Genomic DNA, 25,790 nt, shown 5'->3' with positions numbered 1-25,790 from the left:
TATCACTATGAAAATCTAACCCAGAGGGAGACGCAGGTAATCAATTTACTGCTTTCTGGGGTTGGTACCACTGCCACCTGCCTGGATGGGGTGTGTATTCACCTTCTCACACCAGCTCCATTCTCAATCTGCACCTCCTGCTTGGGTCAGACCTCTAGGAGATGGCAGGACACCTCCAAGGCCGTTTTCATTTTTCTCTTCCCTTGCCAAGTCAGGTAATAAGATTCCCCCGGGGAGCTGGGGCGGGGCGACTGCCTCCTCTCTCTCTCCTGACCTGCAGGCTGGCCGGTGGGTGCCTGGTTTCTGAGAGGTGACCAGCCAGCTGGCTGTGTCCTGCGCCCCCTCCCCCACCAGGCAGCTCACTTCCTTTGTAGTTGCCTCATGTCAAGACCCATCAGCATAAGAGACTATTAATGAGGATGGGAAGAGACAAAGCAAAGAGGAAAACACCACAATAAGATAAAAACAGATCAATAGTGGAGCCAAACAGAGCAAGAGGTACTGAAAGCAATTCACGAGCTGTCGACTTCCCAACAGACACGGCATTTCTGATCATCCCAGATGGACACAGAAAGGAGGGAGAGGGACAAAAAGCCAGAGCAGGGTTCCCAGGGAAAGCACAAAGGAGGATTACCCAGCCAAAACTCATCCTCCAGGTTCCCGAAGCCGACACGGTACTCAGCCCACTTCCGGAAAAAATCCGTTTGGCCGTTCTGCCGTCTCTGGAACACCTGTTGGGGAGACAAGGGGGAGAAACAAAGCGATGCTGAAGAAAATAAACCCTCATGAGTAAAATCGCTGTAACTGAGTTTTCTATCTGCCATGACAAAGATGCTCGGATAAGGAACATTGCAGTACAGAGCTCGGTCTTCACACAGCCGTTTTCGTAAGAGATTCTCAGAGCTCTTCTCTTCAAGTGCAGAGGCCCCCGATGAATAGGCCAGGGTGTGATGTTGACACTAATTTGCACCTCTGCAATGTAGAAAGGATTCAGGATCCATCTCAAGCCCCCAACTAGTCAAGGGGAAATAGGCTTGGCTCTCAAATTAATCTTTTTGCAGGACAGAGTGCAGTAGAAAGCATTTCTCACCAAAAGAACAGGACCATCTTCAAATCAGCTAGTAACTGTCATCATCCTATTGCAGGCAAAGCAACTACATATCACTCACTTTCTGAGCTGTTTAAGTGCTAATTTCATTTAACCTCCAATGCATCAGCCTCAGCTTCAATTTCCAATTATGCTTTAAGAAGGAGGCACAAATATGTCAGAAACATAAAAGAAAATGTCTCTCAAGAGTAGCTTATGAGCACAGTCACCATTTAACTCAATTAAAAAAATCTATCCATTTTGCACCAAGAAATATCCAGTGCTGTGTGTTAGCAGTGCTGGAGGGGAACCACAGGAGGGCAGAGGGGCTGCATGTATGCGGGACTCAGCTAATGCTGGGCTGTTTTAGGGTCAGGCTGCAGGAACTCTCCTGTACGCATAGTGGGCTGCACTGCTAAGCGGGGCCATTTGTGAGGCTGTCCTTTCCCTTCTCTGGGTGTTGCCCTCTTAGCTGTGGAAGGAGGGTGTCTTTCTTTTCCTGACCACTGGTGCATTCGGAAGGCTGTGGGAGCTCTGGGGAGGAACCGGGGAGGCCAGGGAAGATGGGGACAGGGGTGGTCTTGGTAACTAGAGATGGCTATTCATTCTCTGCCCCTCATCTGCTCCCCCATATGCAGTCATCCCATAGACCTCTCCATTGAGGCTCACCTCTTCCTGTAGAGGACCCTCCTCCTACAGAGGATCCACCCCCTCTGCTCCTTTATTTATAGCTGCAGCCTTCAGCAAGCAAGAGCCCTGGGCTTATCAGAGCCCCTCCTCCCTTTCCCTGGCACCCTCCTGCATTAACTATTCTTGCAGAAGGAACAGTATTCCTGGGGTCCCTTCAATGGGCCAGGCCACTGCTGCCTCCATATGCTTAATCCTTCCAGTGCTTGGCCAAACCTGTGACTGCACTGCTGAGCAAGGGCCCAGAGGCAAGGAAGAGCCTCAACATGGACAGGTGGGGGATAGATGAAGACTGGCCAGAGGGAGGTGAAATTTGGATCCATAGATGCCAAGCCAGATGTACTAGACACTGAGGATGTTTGTGTGTATGGGGAACAGCCACAGGTACTTACAATCCAGCCACCCCCGTCGGTGGTCATGTCGCAGTACACCTGTAACTTCCGGCTTAGCTCTCCATTGAGGAAGATGGTATACACCCCACTCAGAGTGTCTCCATTCATCAAATGCTGGGCACAGTCTTGAGGATGAGGAAACACCCGGCCCCCTGCATAGGAAAAGAGGCAATTTCCAGAAAGGATCCTTTCCCCTACAATGTGTAATGACCCCTTGGACTGGAGAAGGTTGTAGAGGGCCTTGTGGGACTTCATCAAGAGCAGTAAGAAATCTTTACTGGATCTCAAGCAGTGTGTGGGAACCCCACATCATCCTGCATTCCCCCTCTCTAACTGATGTTGGATTTATCAAACAATATACAGTTTTAAGTTATCTGAGGACCAAAGATCTGGGTTCACAGTCTGGCTCCTTCTCTTACCTATTTGTTTGGCTTTAGACAAAAAAAAAAAAAGCGTGTTGATGCAGTTAGTGGGGTTACTCAGGTGATGATTACAGATGCATGGGCCACAATAGATCACTGTAGGGCCCACCTTTCTTTTTTTTTTTCTTCTAAGATGTTATTTATTTATTTTAGAGAGGGAGAGAGCATGTGCACATGAGTAGGGGGAGGGGCACAGGGAGGGGGAGAGAGAATCTTAAGCAGACTTCATACTGAGCATGGAGCCTGACACGGGCTCGATCTCATGACCCCGAGATCATGACCTGAACCAAAATCAAGAGTTGGATGCTTAACTGACTGAGCCACCCAGGCGCCCCAGTAGGGCCCACCTTTCAAAGAGATGACAGGCATTAAGCAAAACTTTCCGTCATCCTCAACAGCAGCAGGAAGGAATGCCTAAACAAGGTCAGAGTTAGCAAGAAGATGGATCTCTACTCCTTGCAAAAAATAATCTCCTGATTGGACTAAACAATCAAATGGCCAGGTTTTACAGTTCAGTTTAAGTTTAAGGAAAGGGCAGGGGAAATAAATTGCTGCTCATCTTTCAGAGAGAACAGCCCAATTTGTAGAACAATATCTAATTAGCTAAAAGAGAAGCTTAAATCATGCATCTTGAAGAACTTAGCTTCGGGGCAAATTTTAATGCTTAGCCGGTAAGCCAAGAAGCACAGATTCCAACGGAGGAGATTTCTGGACGGCAGGAGTGGAAAGAGCAAGTAAAAGGGAGAGCTTGCCATGTAAGGAAAAGTGGTTTGGGTGCTCTGTACATAAAATGATGCTCAGGGTCAATGAAATGTGGTTGATGCGGTTTTGCATCCTTGAACTGTAGCAGTTAGGAAGGGGGGCGGGTAGGGCAATCACTACAGTGACCCCTAGTGGCATCACCAGCGCACTACAGGTGCGCCAGAGGGCTGCTTGGAGTTCAGCTGTGGGGGAGGGAAATCAGAGCAAGTGGACAGCATAATGCCACACAGGGAAGGCGATGGAACATCCTCACTGAACGCCCTGGTCATCTAAGGATCCTGTCACAGATCATCTGTGAAGCATCCTGTGTTAGGAAGAGGTTGTCGGGGTTCAGTAGGTCTGTTAACTCCTAGCACAGGGACTGTCCAGCTTGCTGCCATACCATGGTCAAAGTTCGCTCCCATGTGAGGTAGTTTAGAACAAGGGCACTGCCTACTTCAGGCATGGTTGCACCATGGAGTAATAAGACATTTCTATAGAACTTGTACTTGACAAGGTGTGTTTTATTTCTATTTAATTCTTGCAAGAAACTTTGAGAGAAAGGCAGATTGTTATAAATCAGACAGATTGTTATTTGGCAGACAAGGAAACTGCACTCAGCAAGATTTCACAACTTTCACAGGTCATTTGAACTCAAGTTTTGAGACCCCAAGTCAAGTGCTCCCTGAACTTGACAAAACAACGAATGTAACATGTATACAGTTTACAGGAGTTACATCTATCCATACAGCAAAGGATTAATTGATGTCTGTATTTATGTTATAAGCATATAAAACCCCAAAGGTTAAAGTTACCTCAAAAAGTTCTATGTTCAAATTAAACATCTTTATCCTCCAAACTGATTTTCTGAAATAGCTGCAGGAAAGCTCTAAACTTTCATCTGCAGCATGTCCTAGAACCTGACAGAGTTCTTGATCCCACGTATTCCTAGAGGTTACAATTACTTGCCAGGGGACAGGGGCAAGTGAGCTCTTTCCCCTCTCCCTGTTACTTTGGGAGCAAATGATTATGTCCTGGCTCCCAGGCCTTTCTCCACTTGGTCTCTGCAGCAACCTGCCTGACTGCCTTCCTTTCTCCACTCTTCTCTCATTGCCTGACTTTCTCATTTTATGAGATCAGCACAAAATGTTGGGCTTCAGCTCACTCCTACCTTATGCACTAAATAGTCTTTTTTTCTTAATCAATTTAGCTCCTTAAAGGGGCCAGAACTCCCATTTTTTTCCCTGTATCCAATATGTTCCCAGCAGAACATCTTCCTCTAAACCTAAAATGACAACCTCATATAAATACACCTATAAAACCAAGCCAAACTTCAGAATAGGTAAGTAAATGATGTTTTACTTTCTTCACCTTGATGATGTTGATTATTTAAGTTATTGATACTTTAAAAAGGTTCAAACACATTAGTTACCTTGAAGGTAGACCTACCAAAAACAAATACAGTAATTGAGATGGCTTGCCCTGGAGAAGTTTTTACATATCTGAAAGAATGTCATATAAAAAAGGGATTCGTGTTTTTTAAAGTCAGAAAATGGGAATAAAATCAACTTAAGAAAAAAGTGGATTTAAGTGGTGTCAAAAGTTTGGATGAGATGAAGCTTCCAGACTGTACCCTTGAGAGAAGAAGGGCTGTGTTTTTGTCCTTCTGGGCCCCCACACTGGGCTGGTTGGTGGAGGGGCTCACCAAATGTGTTCAAGGCTGACGCATAGTTGCTGGGTACACTTGTCTTACCTTTGACAAATTGCAAAGCCACCTGGTTGTTTCTAGATTTGATTTAGTCTGTGGCATTAACGGAAAGTCAGTCAACAAGCATTTTGCCTGCGTAGAATATCAGGAGCAGTGACTGGGATTTTTACATCCTGGGCACTTGGAGAAGACACATCTACCATGAAACCACTCCTTTTAACCCCTCTCTGGCCCTCAGTATTGCCAGAGTTTTGCCTCACACCACAAGTCCTTGATCAAATCATTATTCCTTTTCATCAGATGAGAGGAGGCAGAGGCTCACTATTCCCAAATGGGGACTTTATTAAAATTCAAATTCCTGGGTTCTGCGGCAAATGAACAAAGTCAGAATGTTGGGGGCTGGCAGGGGATCAGTGTCTTACCAGATCTCCTCGATGAGTCTGAAGAGCAGCTGGATTGGAACTCCACTCTTTCTCTGGTACATTTTCCTCTTCTCAAAGAGGCCAAGAGGTGGAATTTTGTAAGAGCTAGAGCATGTCCCTGAGGGGCCTGGTAGTCTGCTTTCTCTGCCTAGGTCCTATGCTCTAGTGACTAGACCAAATGTCTTGGTCTCTCTGTCTCTCCCTCCCTCTCCTCTTTCCTTCTCTTCTATCCCTTTTTCCCTTTCCTTTCCTGTCTTTCTTTAAGATTGATTTATTTATGAGAAAGAGAAAGAGAGAGAGAGAGAGAGACTGTGAGTGAGCATGGGGGAGTGGAAGAGGGAGAGGAGAGAGAGAATCTCAAGCAGACTCCTGAGAACAAAGCCTGACATGGCGCTTGATCTCATGACTTTGAGATCATGACTGGAGCCGAAATCAAGAGTCAGACACTTAACTAACTGAACAACCCATGTGCCCCCCCAAGTAGGTATGTCTTGAGTGGGCTGGCCCCAAGATTTAGACAGGGTGACGGGAAAGAGAGGGAATAAACGATTCTATTTATTCTTGAGTTTAAACCTTGTGTTCTAGTTTTCCCATTAAGTTCTGCTTTGAGGGTTGTTAGACCTAACTAATAATAAAGAATGCACTGATTCTCACTCTGCTATGTTCCTTGCATGTATACTGTGATTTCATACATTCTTAAGAGGTTGTCGGGACAGATTTCAGGCATCCCTAGCTCTCTGGATGTCACACCATCCAATATCATCAGAAACTCACCTTTCACCCTAACATAGATCATTCCAATAATTCTTCCCAAGGCAGAAATTTTAGGACCAAGAGCAAAACTGGAAGGTTTTTATTTCCTTTCATACAATAACTGGAGCCTGGCCTGACAAAGAGGCTTTTTCTTTTCTTTTCTCTTCTTTTTTTTTTATAAAGCACAAGCTGTGGTGTTTACCAAGTTAAGAGGAAAGCAATGCCAAGTGATCGGTACACTGAAATGTCTCATGGTTAAGTGTTTCTAGATGAAATCATGAGATCAACAGCACTGGGGCACTCACCGGAAGAATTGCTCGGAAATTGGTTTGTGTTAGGCATCCGAAGGCTGAGTGCTGAGTGGGGTGAAGTGAGCTACGTGACACACAGCTCAATCCGATAACCCCCAGCTGGCTGGGAGTGAAGGAAGAGACTTTTCTGTCCCTGCCCTGTTCCTTACTTGTTTTGTATTCTTGGATGCAGTCTTTAAAATGGTCAGAGTTGAGAGCCCTGGAGAGCATCGGCTTCCTGCCCATTCTAATGGCCTTAGCATCAGGACCAAAGCCATGATGCCAATGTTTCCCTCCGAGGACAACCTTAGCAGATCTCTGTGGAACTACACAGCAAAGTGTGCTGTTCCACAGAAGTGCAGGTGACTGCCTTTTTCACCAGTGCTTAGACCGTTCTTCCCATAAGTGGGTTTCTGGTTGGCAGGTTTGTGGAGGGCAGTCTGAGGTCATGGACAGGGCAAAGTTATTTGTTCAGCCCACACAGGCTGTGAAAGCCTACCACTTTAGCCTCTTCAATAGCATCTTTTAATTAATTTACCTGTTTATTCTTTTGTGTATTTGTTCAACAGACATATGGGGGGCATCGTTGGGTTCTGAAACTGGGCTAAGAGATAGGAATATAAAAAATAAAAGGATACAGTCCCATCTTTCATTTTGCTCACACTCTTGTGGGAGAAACAGACAATTATAACCCCAAGTTCTAAGTGCTCTGGGAAGGAGATAAACAGAGGGAGCTGTCAAAACGTGGAGGTGGGTATGTAGTGAAGTTTGGGGCTGGTGAGGGTAGGGCAAACGGTGGAGCTTGGGATGGGGCAGGATTAGCAAGTGCTAATCAGAAAGCACTTCTTATTTTAGGAACTGATGTAGAAGTTAGCTAAAAATTGGTGGGGGAAGGGTGCCCCAAGTCTGCACAAAAAGCATGGTCTATTTGGGAAACTGCAGAGTTAGCCGGAAGTTGGGTTGGGTGGATAAGGGAGAGCCTCAGGGAGGTAAGGGGGTACTAGATCATTCCATTTAAGGAGTTGAACCTTCTCAGGCAGGCTACAGAATGAAGAGATAATTGATGGACTTTAAGCTCAGTTTTTATGAAGATTATTCTTCCTGTGGGGTGGAGAATGAATTAGATGGGGGTAAGATTACAGGTAAGTAAGACCCCATTCAGTTGGGAATCTGACAGGAGAGGTGACAAAAGCTTTTAAGGATATAATAGGAGTAGAGAATCAACTCAACAATAGACAATTTGGATGCCTTTATTTGAAGCATTTCTGAGGAAGGTCCTCAAGCTCTGCAGACCACCTGCCTTCTACCCACCATGGGCAAATGCAATAAACTTCTGAATCTTCCTTTCAAAGATCAGCTGAAGGCACCTTGATAGAGAAATGTTCTGACATAATTTGCCTTATTTCTTGGATTCACTTATATCAAGAGACTCAGTTCCATGGCAGATTAGTTGATCTTAGACGGGCAGCTGTTAGCCTGGCCCCTTCCTGGGGCTCTTGGCAAGGAGAGGGCTGGGTCATGGTAATACCTCCTGCCTGGTCTTTTCCTGCCATTCTCACCCTAATTGCATCCATTATCCATTTCTTAATGAGTGATTTTTTTTTTATAATGTAGATGTGATCTTATCTCATCTTATCTCTCCCTTGCCAAAAACCCTCCAATGGCTTCTTCAATGCAATAGCTGCAATTGCAATGATTTCTTGCAATTAGAAGAAAATGCAAAATCCTTACCTTGGCCTACAAAGCCCTGCATGCTCTGGCAATGCCTTGTATTTCTCACCCTCTCTGGCTGGCTTTTTTCTAATCTGCTGAACATGTCAATTTTATTCCTTCTTTGGGGTATAATAATTACTCCTACTATGCCTGGAATGCTCTTCTTTGTGTGATTCACTCTAATTATTCAAGTCCTGGCTCAAATGTCTCAGCTTGAAGGGAGGCCTTTCCTGACCATCCTAGTTGAGGCCAGAGTCTGTGATAAGGGAAGAAAGTGACAATCAGAAAATGCTTCTTCCCATATGAAATGTCCTAGAAGTTAGCTCTTCATATATGTTCCTATTCCATTACTGTTTATTTTTTCATAATATTATCACTATTTGACATTACTGTATTTCCTTCCTTTGTCTATTCCCAACTGGCTTATCCCCTTGAATATAAGTTTCAGGAAGGTAGGCATCTGGCTCATCTTGTTCATCACTTTACCCTCAGAACTAAGACAGTGTTTGACCCATGGTAGATGCTCAGTCAATATTTGTTAAATGTACCATACCATATAAGCACTATATCCATCCCTATGATTATGAAAAGGGAAATTAAAGTTAGATTTTCTGAAAACATTTGGGACAATACAATTAAAAATTGGCCAGATGAAATCCTGTATATAGTGACATATAAGGTCCTTCTATAACATTCACAATGCTACCTTACAACCTATGGCAAATGGTTTGATGTTTGATGAAATTTATTGCCCTCTATCCTATAGAGTGATCACATATCCCTGTCCTACTGAATAGTATAAACAATTATATGTAAATAAATTTAAAAACTTAGATAAAATAGACCATTTCCTTGAAAATCAACATCTATCAAAAGTCACCCAAGATGAATGGATAACCTGAATAATATCATAACAATTAAAGAAATTGGATCTGTAGTTAGGACCTTTAGAAAAAGAACCTTCAGGCCCAGATGGCTTCATTATTAATTCTAGAAAACACTTAAAAAAGGAACATCACCAATTTTATACAATCTCTTCCAGAAAATGGAAGAGGAGGGAACATTTCCAACTCATTCAATAAGGCCAGCATTACCCTGATACAAAAACCAGACAAAAACAGTACAAAAAGAGAGAGAGTAGGTTAGAAAAAGTTTTGAAGTTCCGTTTTTGCTTCTCCCCATATTGTCATGGACTAATCATTACCTACCTCTTCACATGTACTTTGTTCTTCTCTAATGCACCCGTAATAGACATAACAGGTGATAATGCCAAAGGAACATGAACCCACAGGCCAGAATATCTATCATTAAAGAGTAAGACTACCGAGAAAGAAAGACCACAGGCAGTGTGACACCCATCACCTGATGAAGAATTATTAGAATAGAGAGTCCAGGTTTAAGTTAAGCATGATATGTCACTTTTTTAAAGTAAGGAAGGATAATAACAATATGAAAAAAGAACAAAAATTATGAATAATTAGTAGAATTATTAGGCCTGAACAATATAATAGTTGAAGGTAAGAACACAATGGATGGGATGAATGGGGGATTTAGATTCAGCTGAACACAAATAAATGAATTAGATAATCAGATTGAGGAACTTTCTAAAAAGATTAAAAGTAAAGATAAAGAAAAGAAAACATAAAGACAAAGTTAAGAGATTTGGAGGAGAGAATATACACACCAACATCTAGCTAAAGAAGTCCTAAAAGGGGGAAATAAAAACAGAAAGAAATGCTTAAAGAAATAATGAAGATAAATGTCTCAGAATTAAAGATAAAACACCTCAGATTTAAAGGGCTTTCAGAGTGTCAGACTAAAGATAAGAAGAAAAACAAACCCCAAGACATATAGTGAAGTGGAAGACTGTAAAAAAGAAAGAAAAGCATTCTAAAAGCTTCTAGAAAGAGCAGACCGCCTCCAGAGGGAACAAGGACCAGACTGACATCAGACTTCTCAGTGGCAACACTGCATATCAAAAGACAATGGAATACTTTAAAATATGAAGGAAACAAATATTTGAACCTGGCATTTTATACCTCTGATCACATTGCAGTTCAAATGTGAGGGTATGATTAAAAAATGCTCTAGGCATATGAGATTTTATGAGGATTTGCCTTATAAAATCCTTTATGGAAAATCTGGAGTAAGCACACGATTCAGAAGAGTGACAAATGCTAAAGTTCTGAAAAGTAAGGGTGATTAAATACTTGAGTAAAATGTCTTATTTTTGCCTTAAATAAAAGACTATCATAAAAGAAGAGAAAAAAAAAAGAAAGCCTATATATAGCAACCCACAGCCCAAATCTAAACAGGGTTTGTTTGGGAGAAGGTAAAAGGAGGGAGTAAGGAGGAAGAGGGGTTTGAGAACATGCTCAATACCTGGATTGCTGCAGGGAAGATCTATTGATCTATTTAAGAAATTAATAGGGACACAGAAACATGAATATGGGTCTTAAGCTGGTTCTTTGAAAATATTAATATTAATAAGACTGATTATGAAATAAAGAGAGAAGCTGACAAAAATAAAATGAAAAAGGGAAAAGAGCTCCAGATATAGGAGAGATTAAAAATAAAATCTCTTGAAGAATTTTATGCTATTAAAATTTAAGACTAAGGTGAAATTAATAAATTCCTAGAAGGTTATAAAGCATCACAACTGGTGCAAGATGAAGATGAGATCTTGGCTAGATAAGGTAGAAGTACTAGTCAAACATCTCATGTTCCTAAAACAAACAAAAAGAAACAACCAAAACAACAACAAAATATCCCCAGGTGGCTTTAGTGATGAGTTCTGCTGCAAGTTATTCCAAAGAGAGTATAAAAAAGCATGAACACTGCTCAGATTTTTCTTTTAAATGAAGCTAGTGAAACATGGATTTCAAAACTCAGTAATGGAGGTATATACAAGAAAAAATGGATAGGTCAATTTCATTTATGATTGTAGATGTAAACAGGCTAAACAAAATTTTAGCTAATCAAACCCAGCAGTGCACTAAAAAAAAGTCACATTCAGGTGAGGTTTCTCCTAGGAATGCAAAGAAATGTATCAAAAAAATCTATCAATGTACTTCATCTCATTATTAAGATAAAGGATAAACATCATATAATTAACTCAACTGATGCAGAAAAAAGCCACTGGATAACGTTTAGCAACAAAGTTTATCACAAAAACTCTTAGCTTCAAATAGAAGAAAATTCTGTGACTTAAATGTTTTAAACTTCAAATTTAAGTAAATATTATCCTGGTTTACATAAGATTAGCCAATTATATATATTTTTTCATTTTAGAAAAGCTTAAATAGCTGTTTTTTCCCCACCAAAAGGAGGTCTAAAAATGAAGACCTAGCAAAAAGTATACAACATGAAGCTGCAACTAAGCATTCCCTTTTAGAATGGGAATGAGTCAAGGTTACCTAGTACCACTGTTCAGCTGAACATAGTTCTTGAGGCCCCAGCTAGTATGACAAGGAAAGAAAAATAAATAAATCAGAGGCATAAGGATTAGAAATATATAGATAAAACCATCATTATTTGTAAATGATATAAAACATTTACATAAAAATATTAACAGAAGTAATGGATAATTAGAATTAATAAAAGAGCTCAGCAAGATTGCTGGGTATAGGATCAATATACAAAAATCTATAGCATTTTCCCATATCAGCAATAACAAACTAGAAATAATTTTTAAAGTTCAATACAAGTCACCAAGCAATAAGAAATTAAAAAATGTTTAGAAATTAGCCAAGAACATAATGTTATAGAGAAATACTTAAAGTCCTATGAAACAACACAAAGATGATTTGAATGAAGATACACTGTACATTTATAGAAGGGATGACTTAGTATTCTAAGGATGTCAGTTCTCCCCAAATTACTTTATACATTTATTGCAATTCCAGTCTAAATTCAAGTTGAGATTTCTTTTGGGGAACTTGATAAACTTGTTCTGAGATGCCTATGGAAAAATGAAGGTCACCAAAGAGCTAAGTTGAATTCGAAAAAGAAAAGTGAGGTAAAACAATTCCTTATTTTACCAGTTATGGAGAGATTAATGTTAAGATATTAAGTAATAGATATGAAAACACAATATAGTATTGGCAAAAGAACAGATAAATAGACCATGGACTACAATATGGAGTTCAGAGTTCGGAGATAGATTCATGTACATATGGGAACTTAATATACAGTAAAGCACCACAAATCAATAGAGAATGGATGGATTAAATAGTAAATGATGTTGAGGAAATTGGCTCACCTTACAAAGAAAAAGAAAACTGCATCCTAACTTAATACCATATACAAAATTAAGACTAAATATTTAAAAAATCTAGAAAGCTAATAAAAGTACGTATAGAAGATATCTTTGTGTCCCACATGTAGGGAAAGACATAAAGACTTCAAAAGCTCAAATAATGATAGTTAATACTTATTTAGCACAGGAACTCTGATAGAAAGATAAACTATATGAACAGACATTTTACAGAAAAAGCTTTTCAGCTAATAAGCATAGATGAGCTAACAAGCATAGATGAGATGTTTAAACTCAAACTTGTTACTATTTAAAGAAATTCATCTAGAAAATGAAATATCAATTATGCCTATTAGAGTGTCAAAAGCTACAAAGCTGGATCATATCAAGTCATTAGGAATGATGCATGACATTAGGAAACAGGAGCTTTCCTGCACTGTTGTAGGGAGTGTAGACTAAAATAGCCATCCCAAAGAGCAATACTTCATTAAACCATCTAAACACATACCCGTGACCCAGTCATTCTTCTTCTGGGTATATATATCCCAAAGGTATTGCCTCACTGATTCATAAGTGGACACATACAAGGTATTCTCTGCAGCACCATTTGTGGTGTGGGAGGTTGGGGAATATCTGATGTCCATCTTGGGAGAATGGAGAGATAAAATGTGATGGGTGAACAGCATGCAGTATTTTGCAACAGTTGGAAGCAAAAGACTAGATGCACATATGACATGGATGGATCTTAAAAACAGTGCTGAGTAGAAAATAGGAGAACAAAGGATGAGTTATGTAATCCAATACCATTTACATACATTTAAAATATTTCTACTAAAAACTTTTGCAAGAACACATTTTTCAAAAACACATATAAACGAGGGCACAAATTCAAAACCTCAGAATGGTTGAATGTAGAAGGCGGAAGAAGAGATGAGGGTAGGAGGAAATAAATGAATAAGTACAGAGAGGGACCTTGTTGGAGATTTGACATTGGTGATGTGAGATAAACTGAGCAGTATGGTTAATTCAGACATCTCCTCTGGACTTGGATGGGAATGGTTTGTTCAAATGGGGTGCTTAGTGCCCTGCCTCCTTCCACACAATCAGGTGTCAAAGAAAGGAGAAGGTGGACTTCTCCTTTAGGGGGTTTGCTTATTTCAATGAAGCTAGTATTCTAACTGATTCTAAGTAGTGGAGCAGAGAGAAGCCTGTTGATTCCTTACTTTGGTGAGGGGGCAAGTGTGGTGTATATAAGAGTAGAAAGCAGTGGACAGTGGTCATTGGACTTCCCAACTTGATAATTAGGTGGATTTGCATGACCCACTATCTATTGTCTCAGGACCCAGGATTTGCCAATCTTTATTAATTTTTACAGCTTCAAAAACTGAAGCTTGTGTTAGAGTAGACTCCCAGAGTTTTTGTGAAAAGCCCCAGAGAGCAGCTCAGCCTGGATGTGGGATAGGACCGGAGCAAAGGCAATAAAGAAAACTTCTCATTACTCATCTCTGGGCACCTCCACAAATGATTGTCTTCGCTTAACCTCAAGGTAAAGACAACCTATTTTATAGTGTTCACTGTCTCTGAGGACAAGCTTTAGTGAGAGTCTTGTTTGCTTCTTATAGTATTAAAAGAGACAATGAAACCTGCCTCTCAGAAGATCATTTCACCAAGTCTCTGTTGCTCTATGGGGAATATTTGTTTCCTCATTTATATTCATATCTCTGAAAGACAAGTAGACCTTGAATGAAATTTCAGGCAACAGTAAATTATAAATAACGTATCCATATTTTTTCTCTTCCATACTCCTTGTATTTAATTCCCCCCAGAGTCTTGTGCAAACACCAGAGACAAGAGGACAGGAAGCTATTAACAGGATGGAAAGAATGAAATGGGTTTATGCTATATGGCAGGAAGGCAATAAGGGAAGATATCTTGATCAAAGAAAGTTTTTGAGGTTTTGTGAGAGTTAGTTCTTTTCTTTTAGTTCTCTCTTTCTTTCTTTTTTATTTTTAAAAACATCACAACTCTTTTCCAGACCATTAAGTAGACATCTGCTGGAAATGAGTCTCTTATTTTGGCCCACCCAAGGCAAGATGAGGGTTTGTCAGTGGATGGAGGCCGCTTAGGGGCCCAGCTCTAGGCTCTTTTGTTCCATAAGACAAGGCATTAAAAATGCTTAGAACGATCAGCTGAGATCAGCCCATCCTAAGAATAGGATGCTGCTAAGTGGAAAGCTCAGGTACTGTCAATGAAGTCGGAAAGGATGCTGGTTACTAGAATGAAGTTAGCCTCTAAATCCATCAGCCTTGATTTGCCGTCATATAGGATGGTCTGGTGTTTTTCAGACCTCTTGCTCAGCAGGAATAATTCATGGGGTTTAGACTGGCAGCACTCCAATCTTTCAAGTAAGCAAAAAGATTCTCTGCTCTTCATTTTTTGTTTCCTTCTTCTTCTCCTTTCCCCTTCCCCCTTCTTCTTCTTTTTTCCCTTCCTCTTCCTCCCCCTCTTCCTCCTCCTCCTCCTCCTCCTCCTCCTCCTCCCCCTCCTCCTCCCCCTCCTCCTCCTCCTCCTCCTCCTCCTCCTCCTCCTCCTCCTCCTCCTCCTCCTCCTCCTCCTTCTTCTTCTTCTTCTTCTTCTTCTTCTTCTTCTTCTTCTTCTTCCTTCTTCTTCCCCTTCTCCTCCTCCTTCTTTTCCCTCTTCTCCTTCTCCCTTTCTTCTTTTTAGGCAAACAGGGGCCCACAGATGGAGCATGCAGGGTGAACTATATGGCTCCCATGTGTGTGTGTCATGGGGGGCTGTCAGTGAGGGTCTTGTTAGAGAGGAAGGGAAAGGATGAGCTGAGATATGCTGAAGGTCAGGGGAGGCAGAATCAGGCTCAAGGCACAGCCACTGTGACCACTCTTCCCAGAGGAAGCCTAATCTGGAGGGATCTTTAGGAGATCGACGGGGATGACAGGAGAGTCCTGGTATGAGTAACACCTGCCCTGTACACTGGAGGCCCTTCTCCTGGTCTCTCCCTCAAGGCATCTGGCTTAAGCCACACATCAGGCAAACCCCAATCATTCCCTTCTTGATAACATCCTGATCCCCACATTTAGGAAGCTGGTACTCTTGTACTCTCTTCCTCCTTCATAAAATTTGTTTTTGGCAGGGGAGTTGAAGGGCGGGTGGTAGAAAAGGTGGGGGAGGGGCATGGCAGAGGCAGTGGACTCACTAATGTTGACACTTGTAAGCTTAGTGTAATTTATTCAGGAAAATTTGCATTTGGGGTGGTAGAAAGAACCTGAAATTAGAAGGACTTTGGGCATCATACTCTGGAGAAAGTACCTCTTTGCCTGTCCCATCCCTGTGATGGATGTTGAAAATTCCTTCTATAGCTTTGTTTCACCAGAAACCCCTCTTCCATGCTCTACAGCTGGGATTTAACTATTCTATTCAACCAACATTTTGAACGTTATGTCTGCTATCTGTCAGGCTTTGGGCAAGGTACTTTTATATGCCTTACTTCTGTCCACAAACTTTTCATTCTGTAACCAGTCATTTCAGGGGGACCAGCAGGGTGTGGTGTGCCTCAGTGACTTAAATTTAAATTTGAGCTTTACAGTAAAACTCTGCAAAGGCTTCCAAACACGGACACATCTTTGCCATGTACCACGATCGTAGTGGCAAGTCCTTCTCTGGTACCCCAAACTGTACATAGAGCGGCTCAGTCAGTAACTACACTCATTATACAGGAAGGCGGGCTCTTCAGTTTTCTCCTTTTTGAGTTGGTGTTGGTCATGCCCCAGGAGCCCAGTGTCAATAAATCAATAAGAATAAAACAAACATATAAAAACAATAAAAACAAAGAAACAAACACCTAAATACACCCTGATGGTCCCTCTGCACTGTTCACCAAACAAAGCCACTACCCTGGCCTCCTCTACAGATTTCCATGAATTGCTAACCTTCAGCTTATTGGATCTTTCTGAGGCTCCAGCCGGGTTTGAGATCCCAGACCCATACTATTACACACCCCTGGGGCAGCTTCATGTAAGAGAGGCCAGTGGTGGGCGCAGAAGCTGGTATACTTTTATAGCCCAGGTAGATCTGGAGCAAGGCACAGCTGCCAGATATTACAGAAACCTCAGGCATATTATCATACTACTCACACCCACTAGCTGTGGCATTACTAGGATGGGAATTGAAAGCTCATACTACATTGAGCAAGCATTGAAACCCATGCATTTTGGGGATGAAATGATTAGTTTAGACCTAATAAATATGCAAATTGGGAGCTCTGTTTATGTTTCTGTCATCTGTGTCCTTTCTATGGGGAAGAAATTCTTAATTCAGTGAAAAGCTCCAATCCATGGGTCTTTGGGTGGTGGCTTGAAAAAGAGGACCATGGAAGACCCTTTAACCTGTGAATATGCAGGGAAGGGCTTGAACAAGAGAGGGTAGCACCTTGATACTGAGATAAGCCACTCTGTGAAAGAGCATGGAGGGCGAGCATAATTGACTTCAGCCCCCAAAAGGGATCAAGTGTCCTTCAAGTTCTATTTGGTAAAGACCCATCTTAGATTCATGTTTGGTTATGTGACCAAGGCTTAGTTTTGTTTTTTAAATAAAAAATTGTTTTTCTGATTAATTTGCTCATTCCAGACACTTTGTAAGATATTGAAAATATAAAAAAGGAGGGAAAAGAGGACTCATTCATAATCTCACTACCCTAAAGAACCACTGGTAACATTTTGGTGTATTTGATCCAGTGTCCTGCTTTGTCATTTAGAACAAGTCTACAGGGAGAGGCACCTAGGTAGGGATGGGGGATCTTCTGTCACCTCCCTCATGATGGGGGGGTGGGCTTTGGGGCATGGGCAGGATTCCTGTCATCCAGGTACTCTGAGATGGCAGGCAGGCATACATCTAGGGATAAGGGAAATCCTCACACTTGCCGCACACATGTGCATAGCCACACCCCCAGAACTTTGAACTGGGCAGTTCCACAATACAGACTGTAGAGAGGGACCCTGGGAAGTGACAGAAAGGATTGTTAACAGGCACAGTCCCCACAACCAGATTAACTGGAGTCAAATCTTAGTTCTCTTATGTAAGAGCTGTGGGGTCTTGGGTGAGTTGTCTCACCTCTGTGTGGCTCAATTTCCTCATCTGTAAATAGGGATAATAGAACATACTTCATAGGCTGTCATGATGATTGAATTAGGTAGTACATGTAATGCAGTCAGAACAGTGCCTGTTACTAGTTTATTTCATCTTAGACAAATTAGGACACCCTTATCCCTTATGGACATTTCAGGTAATTTCTGCTGATACTTAATTGGAGGAATGCAGGAGGAGCAGCTGGATTTAGTAGTAGAAGACCTTGGTTGTAGTTTGACCCAGCCACTTACTAGCCATGGAAGTCATTTGATTTCCATGCACTCTGTTTCATCATCTGTGAAATGGGGATAATAAGGCTCTCCTCACCAGTTGTTATAGGGACTTAGTTGAGACCATAGGAACGCAAAAGTGCTTTGTGTATGGAAAAGAACCCTAGATTTAATACAGAGGGTTTACTCTTGGTACTTTTATTAAGTGATTCTCTGATCACAAGCAGCAGAGGAAGGAAGGAAAGAGGGAAGGATGAACTTTGCTGGGAAAACACTTGCAGAAAATCTGAGCAGGAACCTGATGTCTTCACTTGGTGCATTTAGTGGGTCCAGGTGGACCAAGGATTTGTACTGCTGGTTCCTATGGTTGCCTTGGCAGGTAGAAGTTTCCTGGCAGGGCCTTGGAAGGGGGTGTGTGTGTGGAGGAAACCCTTATTTTCCTCCACAGGAAGATGCAATTGATTTTCCTTGGGAGGTTCCTCCCTGATCAAGCCTCAGCAGAAGCTTTGGAAGAGGCAGAGGTCATGCAAGGAAGAAGAAGGCATTGCAGGGGTGGTGTCTCTCACCTGTGGTGAAGGTGGCAGAGGTGAGGCTGCTCCGGGAAGTGTCCTGGGCTGCCTGCAGGAGCACTGTGTAGTCTGTGCTCTCAGACAGGCCTTCCAGCCGGATCCACGTGTCCTCTGCATCCACAATCAGCTCCTGTGGAACAAGGGAGGAAGGCAGGTGGAAGGGAGTGACCAGCATGCAATTGAAAGGAGCTGGGAAGGGAAGCCCAGAGCCTGCAGCCAGCTAGGTCAGGATTGCCAAGGCCATTGTGTGCTCTCCATTCCACAACAGGGAGAGCACAATAAGCGGAGAGGACAGCTCCTGTGTGAGATTTAGGCAGCTCCTACCTCACAGATTAGGCAGCTCCTACCTCACACATTGGCATAAAGGTAGGCATGTGAATGATCAAATCCAGTGGTTTTCTGACTGTATGAGATTCCTCAGGACCCAGGGAGGCAGAATCCTAGGCCTCCATCCTCCATATCTAACAGACTAGCTCTGCTTAAATCTATTGTGTATATTTGGCTTCTGAATATGATTTCACTTTAAAAAATAAGATTTCATTGTGAACAGAAGTTTGACAACCAGTGCTCTAGAAGTACTGTTTCAACTGATCATCTAACACAGAAATTTGTCATCTCTTTACTGCAGGCTATATAGATGCAGCCTTTATAATGCTTATCAAGAGGCATAAAAGACTGTTGAATTTGGTGTCCTGCTCATGTTTGCTTGGCCCTCCTAGCGAAATTTTTTTCGAAAACTATGTACTTATATAGGCTTGGAAGTTTCCAATGTGCCTTTCATCATCATACTGAAAGCCCCACCACAACCAAGTGCAGCTGTAGAGGTAGAAACCCCCATTATCTACAGCAGAAACTAAGGCTCAGAGAGGTTTCTTGTTTTGCTTCAACTTGTAAAGAGAGTAATAGCGAAGCCAGGACAGGCACCAAAGTCTCTGGCTTGCAGACTCAGGCTCTTTCCTCAATAGCATGTATGTATCCATCATGGCAAACCCAGTTTGCTCCCTTTGGATAGCTTGATAGAAAAATCTCCTTTACAGAAAAGTCTTACCTTGCGGCTTCCATCAGTGGATTTGTAGGTTAAGATGTAGTTTTCAATTTCTGCTCTGGGAGGCTGCCAGGAGATCAGGGCACTTTGTCTGGTGACTTCACTGGCTGTCAGGTTTGCTGGAGGGTCCAGGACTACAAAGAGGAGAAAATGCCAGGAGTGTCTGCCTCTCCAGCTCCCCTCTGTTGGATTGCATTCCAGGCACATTATCTCTCTGCCCACCTATGTGGTCTCTGGGTCTCTGGGCAGCTTACACGCTGGCCCTAGTTCTAGCTTGAACAGGAGCAGAAAGGGTGCTCCTGGGTCAGAAGATAATCAGTCAGTGTCATGATCATTCCTGCAACTATTCCCCCTTTCCCTCACCTGGGCCTCTGGGCTTAGGTGTGACATCTTCCAATCTGACCTGTGTCTGAAATCATGACCTTGTTAAATCTGCAGGTCTGTGAGTTCACTCTTGAGCTTATATCATTCCCACATCTATATCTCTGTCTACTCTTCTGGCCATGATTGTACCCAGCAACTGTCTCCCACATATCAAGGCCTGTAATATGCATCAGATTTTTCTAGGCCAGATGCATGTCTAGTACTGGCCTCTTTGGTCCTGATTCTACTGCTGTCAGCCAGACCCAGGATGAGAGCAGGAAACAGACAGGTGTCTGTGGCCCGAGAGCTGTAGCTCACTTTCACTGGCATTTGGGCAGCAGTCAACTGAAATATGAACAGCTCATAGCTGCACTGTCCAAAGCCTATAGACTATCATCTAGTGCACCACATGAAGACTGGTAATTTTCAGATCCACAAAAGCATCTAGAGATGCTGGATGTGTAGCCAACCATGTACTCACGGGTAGAGAAGTTGGTGCTGATGGTGCCACTGGTGAGAGGCCCACTGGTGGCATACATATTAATAGTATAGTGGGTGCTAGGAAGCAGGCCAACGAGCTGGAATTCCTCACTGCCACCATCAACCAGGATGGTCTCTCCGGCAACTGAAATCAGATGAACATGGATAAAAATTGAATAAGGCTATTGAAACTAGGAAAGCCTTACCAAATCCAAAGGCATTTCGTAAAGATTCAGTATTAGAGAGTTTTGGAAAGAATCTCTTAAAGGTTATTTAACTTAGCATTGTATTCTACAAGAGCATCCCCTCTCATTTTGCATCTTAATTGAGAAAAATAGTCCTTATTTGGAGGCCAAATTGTCTTTTCTGTGACTTGCACTCAGGCCACTGGGGTTACAAAGAATAAGCTGAATCCTCTGTCTACATGGCTCCTTCCTTCCCGCCATACCTCCTAATCAAGTCCTCTCTCCTCTAGGCTGAGAAAATGTATCCCCAACCACCATTACATGTATGTGGCAATTCCAAAAGTATTGATTGTTTGCACCCATGGGCAGAGCTTTGCGTTTATTTCTACTGCATTTTGCCTTGTCGATTAAGTTTTGGACCACCGTTTCCGCTTATTGAAATATATTTGAATTGGGATTCTATGGACCACAGTTTAAAAATTTTTTTATTTAAGTACAGTTGACACACAATGTTGCATTAGCTTCAGGTATATAACATAGTGATTCAGCTTCTCCATATATTATGCTATGCTCACCACAAGCACAGCTACCATCTCTCCCCCTACAATTACAGTATCATTGACTTACACAGTTTTGTTTTATATTCAAATGTGTTACGCATGTCTTCTCTGTATTCATTTAGCTGTCAGTAAAACTGTTTATTAGAGCAGGGCCACACCATTTATGTGTCTTTAGAATACTTCTGAGTCATTCAGCATTTAAAATTTTACTGGGCACTTCCCCAAACAAGGTAGGGTCTGAAGTTTCAAGTTTCTTGTGGTCTAAAGGCGTAGAAGGCATGCAAACAAGTAAAAATTCAAACCAGCTCTTTGAAAGAGCAAACATAATGACTCTATCTTTTTTTTTTTTTTAGATTTTATTTATTTATTCATAAGAGACAGAGAGACAGAGAGAGAGAGGAAGAAGCAGGCTCCCCACTGAGTGGGGAGCCTGATGCAGGACTCGATCCCAGGATCCTGGGATCATGACCTGAGCTGAAGGCAGACGCTTAACCATCTGAGCCACCCAGGTGCCCGACTCTATCTTTTTAATATCCTCATTTGCAACATCCTGCCAGCCATCACTGTTTGGCCATATCAAACCATGGCAGTTGCTCAAAAGTCCTCATGTTCTCTTGTATCTCTACAAATGCACTCAGGCTGCTCTTTGTCTTAGAATTCCCTTTCTTCTAGTCTCCTTCTCTAACTTTATCTAGGATCTGCTTTCTTTCTTCCCCTCAACACCTTCGTCCCCAATGAGTGATCTATCAGATGTGGCCCAAGCTGTTTTGTGATTGCCTATGTCATGACACTGCTCACATTGGGTTGTAACAATGTACTGGTCTCATCATCACCAGAAGTGAGTTCTGTGAAGAGAAGCACCCATGTTTTGTCTCTGAATCCTTACAGCCTTGTTGAGTGTATGGCTCGTGGGAGGACATCCAAAATATTTGTTGAATGAATGGAAGTTAATTGCTCTGATGGAGCCATGTACTTTGTACCTGTGAGCAGGTGGGTCTGACTACCTTAGGGGAATACTGGAAGCTTTGACAGTGGACATGGTGTTGAAACTAAGACTTAGAGGATGGGTTTGTCTAGGCAGACAAATGGGGAGAGAATTTCCAGGTAGAGGAAACAACACATGCAAATGAGTGGTGGTTTGGGAAGGCATGGTGAGAGTTAAGAAATGCAGGCCCATGACATGCAAGGAGGGGTGGCAGGAGTTGAAATGGATTGTGCATGCACATAGATGGGTTATGATGTATCCATAGTCATGGTATTCATTCCTTGAGGAGAGCTATTCAATCAGCTAAATTCTGTGTTACTCCAAATATGATCCATCATGTATTTTTCCATCTAAGTGATAAGTAGGATTTTCTGATGCCTTGCTGAAATCCAAGTGTGCTAGCAGATTTGCCAATTAAAAAAAGATATAAAATGGCTTTGGTAAAACTTATTCTAGTGAACCTGTGCTGGTATCTTTTTCCAATTTATTTAATAGTCTGTTTTGGTTTTTATTTTCCCAAGCTTTAACAATCAGTTTACTTTGCAGCTTACAGTATTGGCTTTCTCCGTCATTTTTGAAAATTAAGACATCTGCTTATCTCTTGTCTTCTGATAGCTCTGTTCTCTGGATTCCTGAATATAACCCACAACAATTCTGTGATCACATGTATAATTTAGACAAGGAAATAACTTTCCTAGGCCTAGATACTTGAATTACTCAACATTATTTTGCTTTGGGCTTCTTTATTCAACTTCAAATAGCGTAAGGTGAAAAAGCATGGTAAGAAGACATTGAAATTCAAGATTTAATGTTGGCTCAACCTTTTGTGTTGGATATGGGTAGACAAGACTAAAGCAACTGGAGTTTGCTAGTTCTGGATCCTTTGTTACCATGTATTATTTGTTCCAAGCATGGTGCTTTGATGTTTTTCTTGCTCTATGGATATCTAGAGAAGTGTGCTTTCTTCCCTATAGCATTTGGGGACAAGTCTTAGCTCAATTTTGAATTTTATCTTCCAAGTGCTATTTCTCTGTTTTTATATTTGCTTTTGTTTATGTGCCTTTCAGATTCTTATACCTTGTACCTTGTGCCTTCTTGTACCTTTCAGATTCAGCTTTCTGAATTCCTATAGCTGATGTAGTTTGCAGAGTTTAGGGACATCTTGAGAGCTTTACAGTGAAGGTAAAGCAGGAAAATTTCTAAGCTGTCCCTCAAATTGATAAAACATCCTTTTAAAAAAACTTTCATAATAGTCTTCAGCGCCTGTCCCCACCATTTCCCCCTGCCTGATGCATAGACCTGTAAGACGTTCACCTGCAAAGTGTGTGAGAATAATGACATAGTGCTCCACTTCACCCACTGGGGCCTTCCACTGCAGCAGGGCTTCTGTTGGAGTGATGTTGGTAGCAGTCAGATCCACAGGGTTGTCCATAGCTGAAACAGAGCCAGAGAATATCAGGTAAAGGTAGGAGATACTGAAGGATGGAAGTGCAGTGAACGATCTCTTATAGTTTCATCCATCATGTCTGCTGCTGTGCCATACAAAAGAATGAAGTGAGTGGAAACCTCTTTCCTTCCTTCCCTTCTAATCTCATCCTCTTCTCCCTTTCCTCCTTCCTCACAAGTACCCAGTTCTCTCCTGATTGGCCCCAGATCTTCCTTTTAATTCATTCATTAACTTCTTATGTGCAGAGTACTGTCAGGTGCTACAGGGGATCCCAAGGTATGGCTGCTGTGTTTTACACATTTAAACCTAGATGGAGAAACTAAGAACATAGAGGAATTGTTATATTTCTTTAGTTAATGAGATAATTTGCTTCCCAGGCTATTTGCACTTTCATAAATATAAGGAGCATGCCTTGTGGAATGATCTCTGTTAATGAACTTCAGAAAGTATGGTGGGAGTTCCATGAAGTCAAGGAGTAACCACAGCACCTAGAACTTACAAGGTACTCAATAAGTGCTTCTGAATGACTGAATGGGACTCAGGTTGCCTCAAAAGCCACATATGATGAGTGAATTCTTGCTTTGCTACTCACAGGCTCCCTTTGTACTGAGTCCTGGGTATCCCTTTTGTGGCCTGGAGAGTCATGGGGATTCTTTCAGGCGAAAGGTCACTAGTGTCTGTTGCGGGGAACAGAGTTTGCTCATCATGGGACCAAGTTCCTATTCTTATTTACCCATGATCTATGCCTTTGTTTCTTACTATGCTTCCCTTCTATAAAGTTGGGATTTATTTTAGAAATGGATGCTATTACAATAGTTTAGGTATCAACTCAACCTAAGTGTCATGTAATTTACTCCTGGGGACCAAGAGGTGCTGTTGATCTGGCCCTGTTTTCTTTTCTTTTTTTTTTTTTTAAGATTTTTTTATTTATTTGACAGAGAGAGATACAGCAAGAGAGGGAACACAAGCAGGGGGAGTGGGAGAGGGAGAAGCAGGCTTCCCGCGGAGCGGGGAGCCCGATGCGGGGCTCGATCCCAGGACCCTGGGACCATGACCTGAGCCGAAGGCAGACGCTTAACGACTGAGCCACCCAGGCGCCCCCCTGGCCCTGTTTTCTAACTTAAGGTTTCTATTGTTTACTTATGTTACTTATTTGGAAGCAACAACTGTGAAATATTTTTTTTAATTTTAATATCTGAATTTTATATGTAATCTGTGTCTTTAACAAATTCTTCAAATGCAACCATATGAAAAGAGACAAAGAAGAAAATCTTCAGAGACTAATTAGCTTGATCTCACTGAGATTAACTTTGAGACCCTGAAGGAGTGCTCATTTCCCAAAGTTGTAAAATCATAAACCTCACATTAAAACAACAACAAAAGAAGACATTTCTGTGGGCAATCTGTTTATTGGGAGTTGCCACAATAGCTCTGTCTGAACCTGAAGGAGGGTGGTTTGGGTTGGTACACTGCTGAATATCCGCTTTACAGATACTTGCTGCTTATGACCAAGAACCCAAGGAATGAGATGTTTTTGACCGAAGTTGCTGCTTTCTTTTACCTTAGGGGATAGGAGGCTCTTGAAATCCATCTTACAGTCCTCAAAGAGAAAAAGTCTAATTTTTTTACCATGAATTTCTAAGACTTTCAGGAAGGTGAGAGGGGGCTTCTTTTGATTCATTGGGCATCACTTTGGGTCAATATTTCTTGATTCCTTAATGGTCACAGATAATTTGATGGAAAGGAAAGATTGGACCAAAAACATGGCTGGATTATGTGTAGTTACAGACCTGGAAGGAGACTAGGGAAGATAAGAATATCCTGTGGTGTTTTTTAGAAGAATAATTTTTTAGGTTCTGAAATGTTCTGAAGACATGTTTCTTTGGCCATTACTTTACAGATGTTTCTGGGCCTGTGAGAGCATCTACAAAAGTGGTGAGGAATTCCAAGTTACCTTTTCCTCATTCAGGAAATGCCGTTCTCTGAGGAAATTAAGCAGCCTCAAGAAATTCCGGTGTTCTCCTAACGAGGCAAGCTGGATATTTCCCATGTGCTATGGGAATGATAGCTTAACTGGGAGGTTAGGTCTGGGGTCAGAAAACTTTGGCTGTCCCCTCTGGTGCCTTCTATAACAAGTCTTTCCTAGTTCTGCATGGTGGGCTGACTCAGGGACCAGAGCAAGAGGAGAAATAGAGCTGCTGCAGGAGCCCTGTCCCCAGGTCCATCCAAGGCGCTCATTTTCCAAAGGAAGGCCTCCACCTTTTGAGCTTAAAGCAGTAACAAATGCCGCCACTTGGTGGCTTCTGGCCAGGAT

General features: G+C 42.0%; 1 protein-coding gene and 1 long non-coding RNA gene across 2 annotated transcripts in view; one reads left to right on the top strand and one right to left on the bottom strand.

The window, feature by feature from the left end:
• LOC135364733 (uncharacterized) overlaps nt 1–25,530 on the top strand; it is a 44,118-nt gene extending 18,588 nt beyond the window's left edge. The window contains exon 3 of the long non-coding RNA XR_010412331.1: nt 25,377–25,530. This is a non-coding gene — a long non-coding RNA (uncharacterized LOC135364733). The remainder of the gene's footprint in view (nt 1–25,376) is intronic.
• TNR (tenascin R) overlaps nt 1–25,790 on the bottom strand; it is an 81,288-nt gene that overhangs the window by 9,753 nt on the left and 45,745 nt on the right. The window contains exons 13-18 of the mRNA XM_045877403.2: nt 23,344–23,463; nt 20,301–20,444; nt 19,460–19,590; nt 18,409–18,541; nt 2,167–2,318; nt 635–731 (exon numbers count right to left, since the gene is read on the bottom strand). Coding sequence (XP_045733359.2) covers nt 635–731; nt 2,167–2,318; nt 18,409–18,541; nt 19,460–19,590; nt 20,301–20,444; nt 23,344–23,463 — 777 coding nt within the window. The remainder of the gene's footprint in view (nt 1–634; nt 732–2,166; nt 2,319–18,408; nt 18,542–19,459; nt 19,591–20,300; nt 20,445–23,343; nt 23,464–25,790) is intronic.

This window comes from Mirounga angustirostris, unplaced genomic scaffold (assembly GCF_029215605.1).
Source record: "Mirounga angustirostris isolate CCGP_5_RB_7025 unplaced genomic scaffold, mMirAng1.0.hap1 SCAF_6, whole genome shotgun sequence".
Lineage (NCBI taxonomy): Eukaryota > Metazoa > Chordata > Mammalia > Carnivora > Phocidae > Mirounga > Mirounga angustirostris.
Note: the sequence above shows the minus strand (reverse complement) of the source record. Positions and strands in the feature narration are given on the sequence as shown.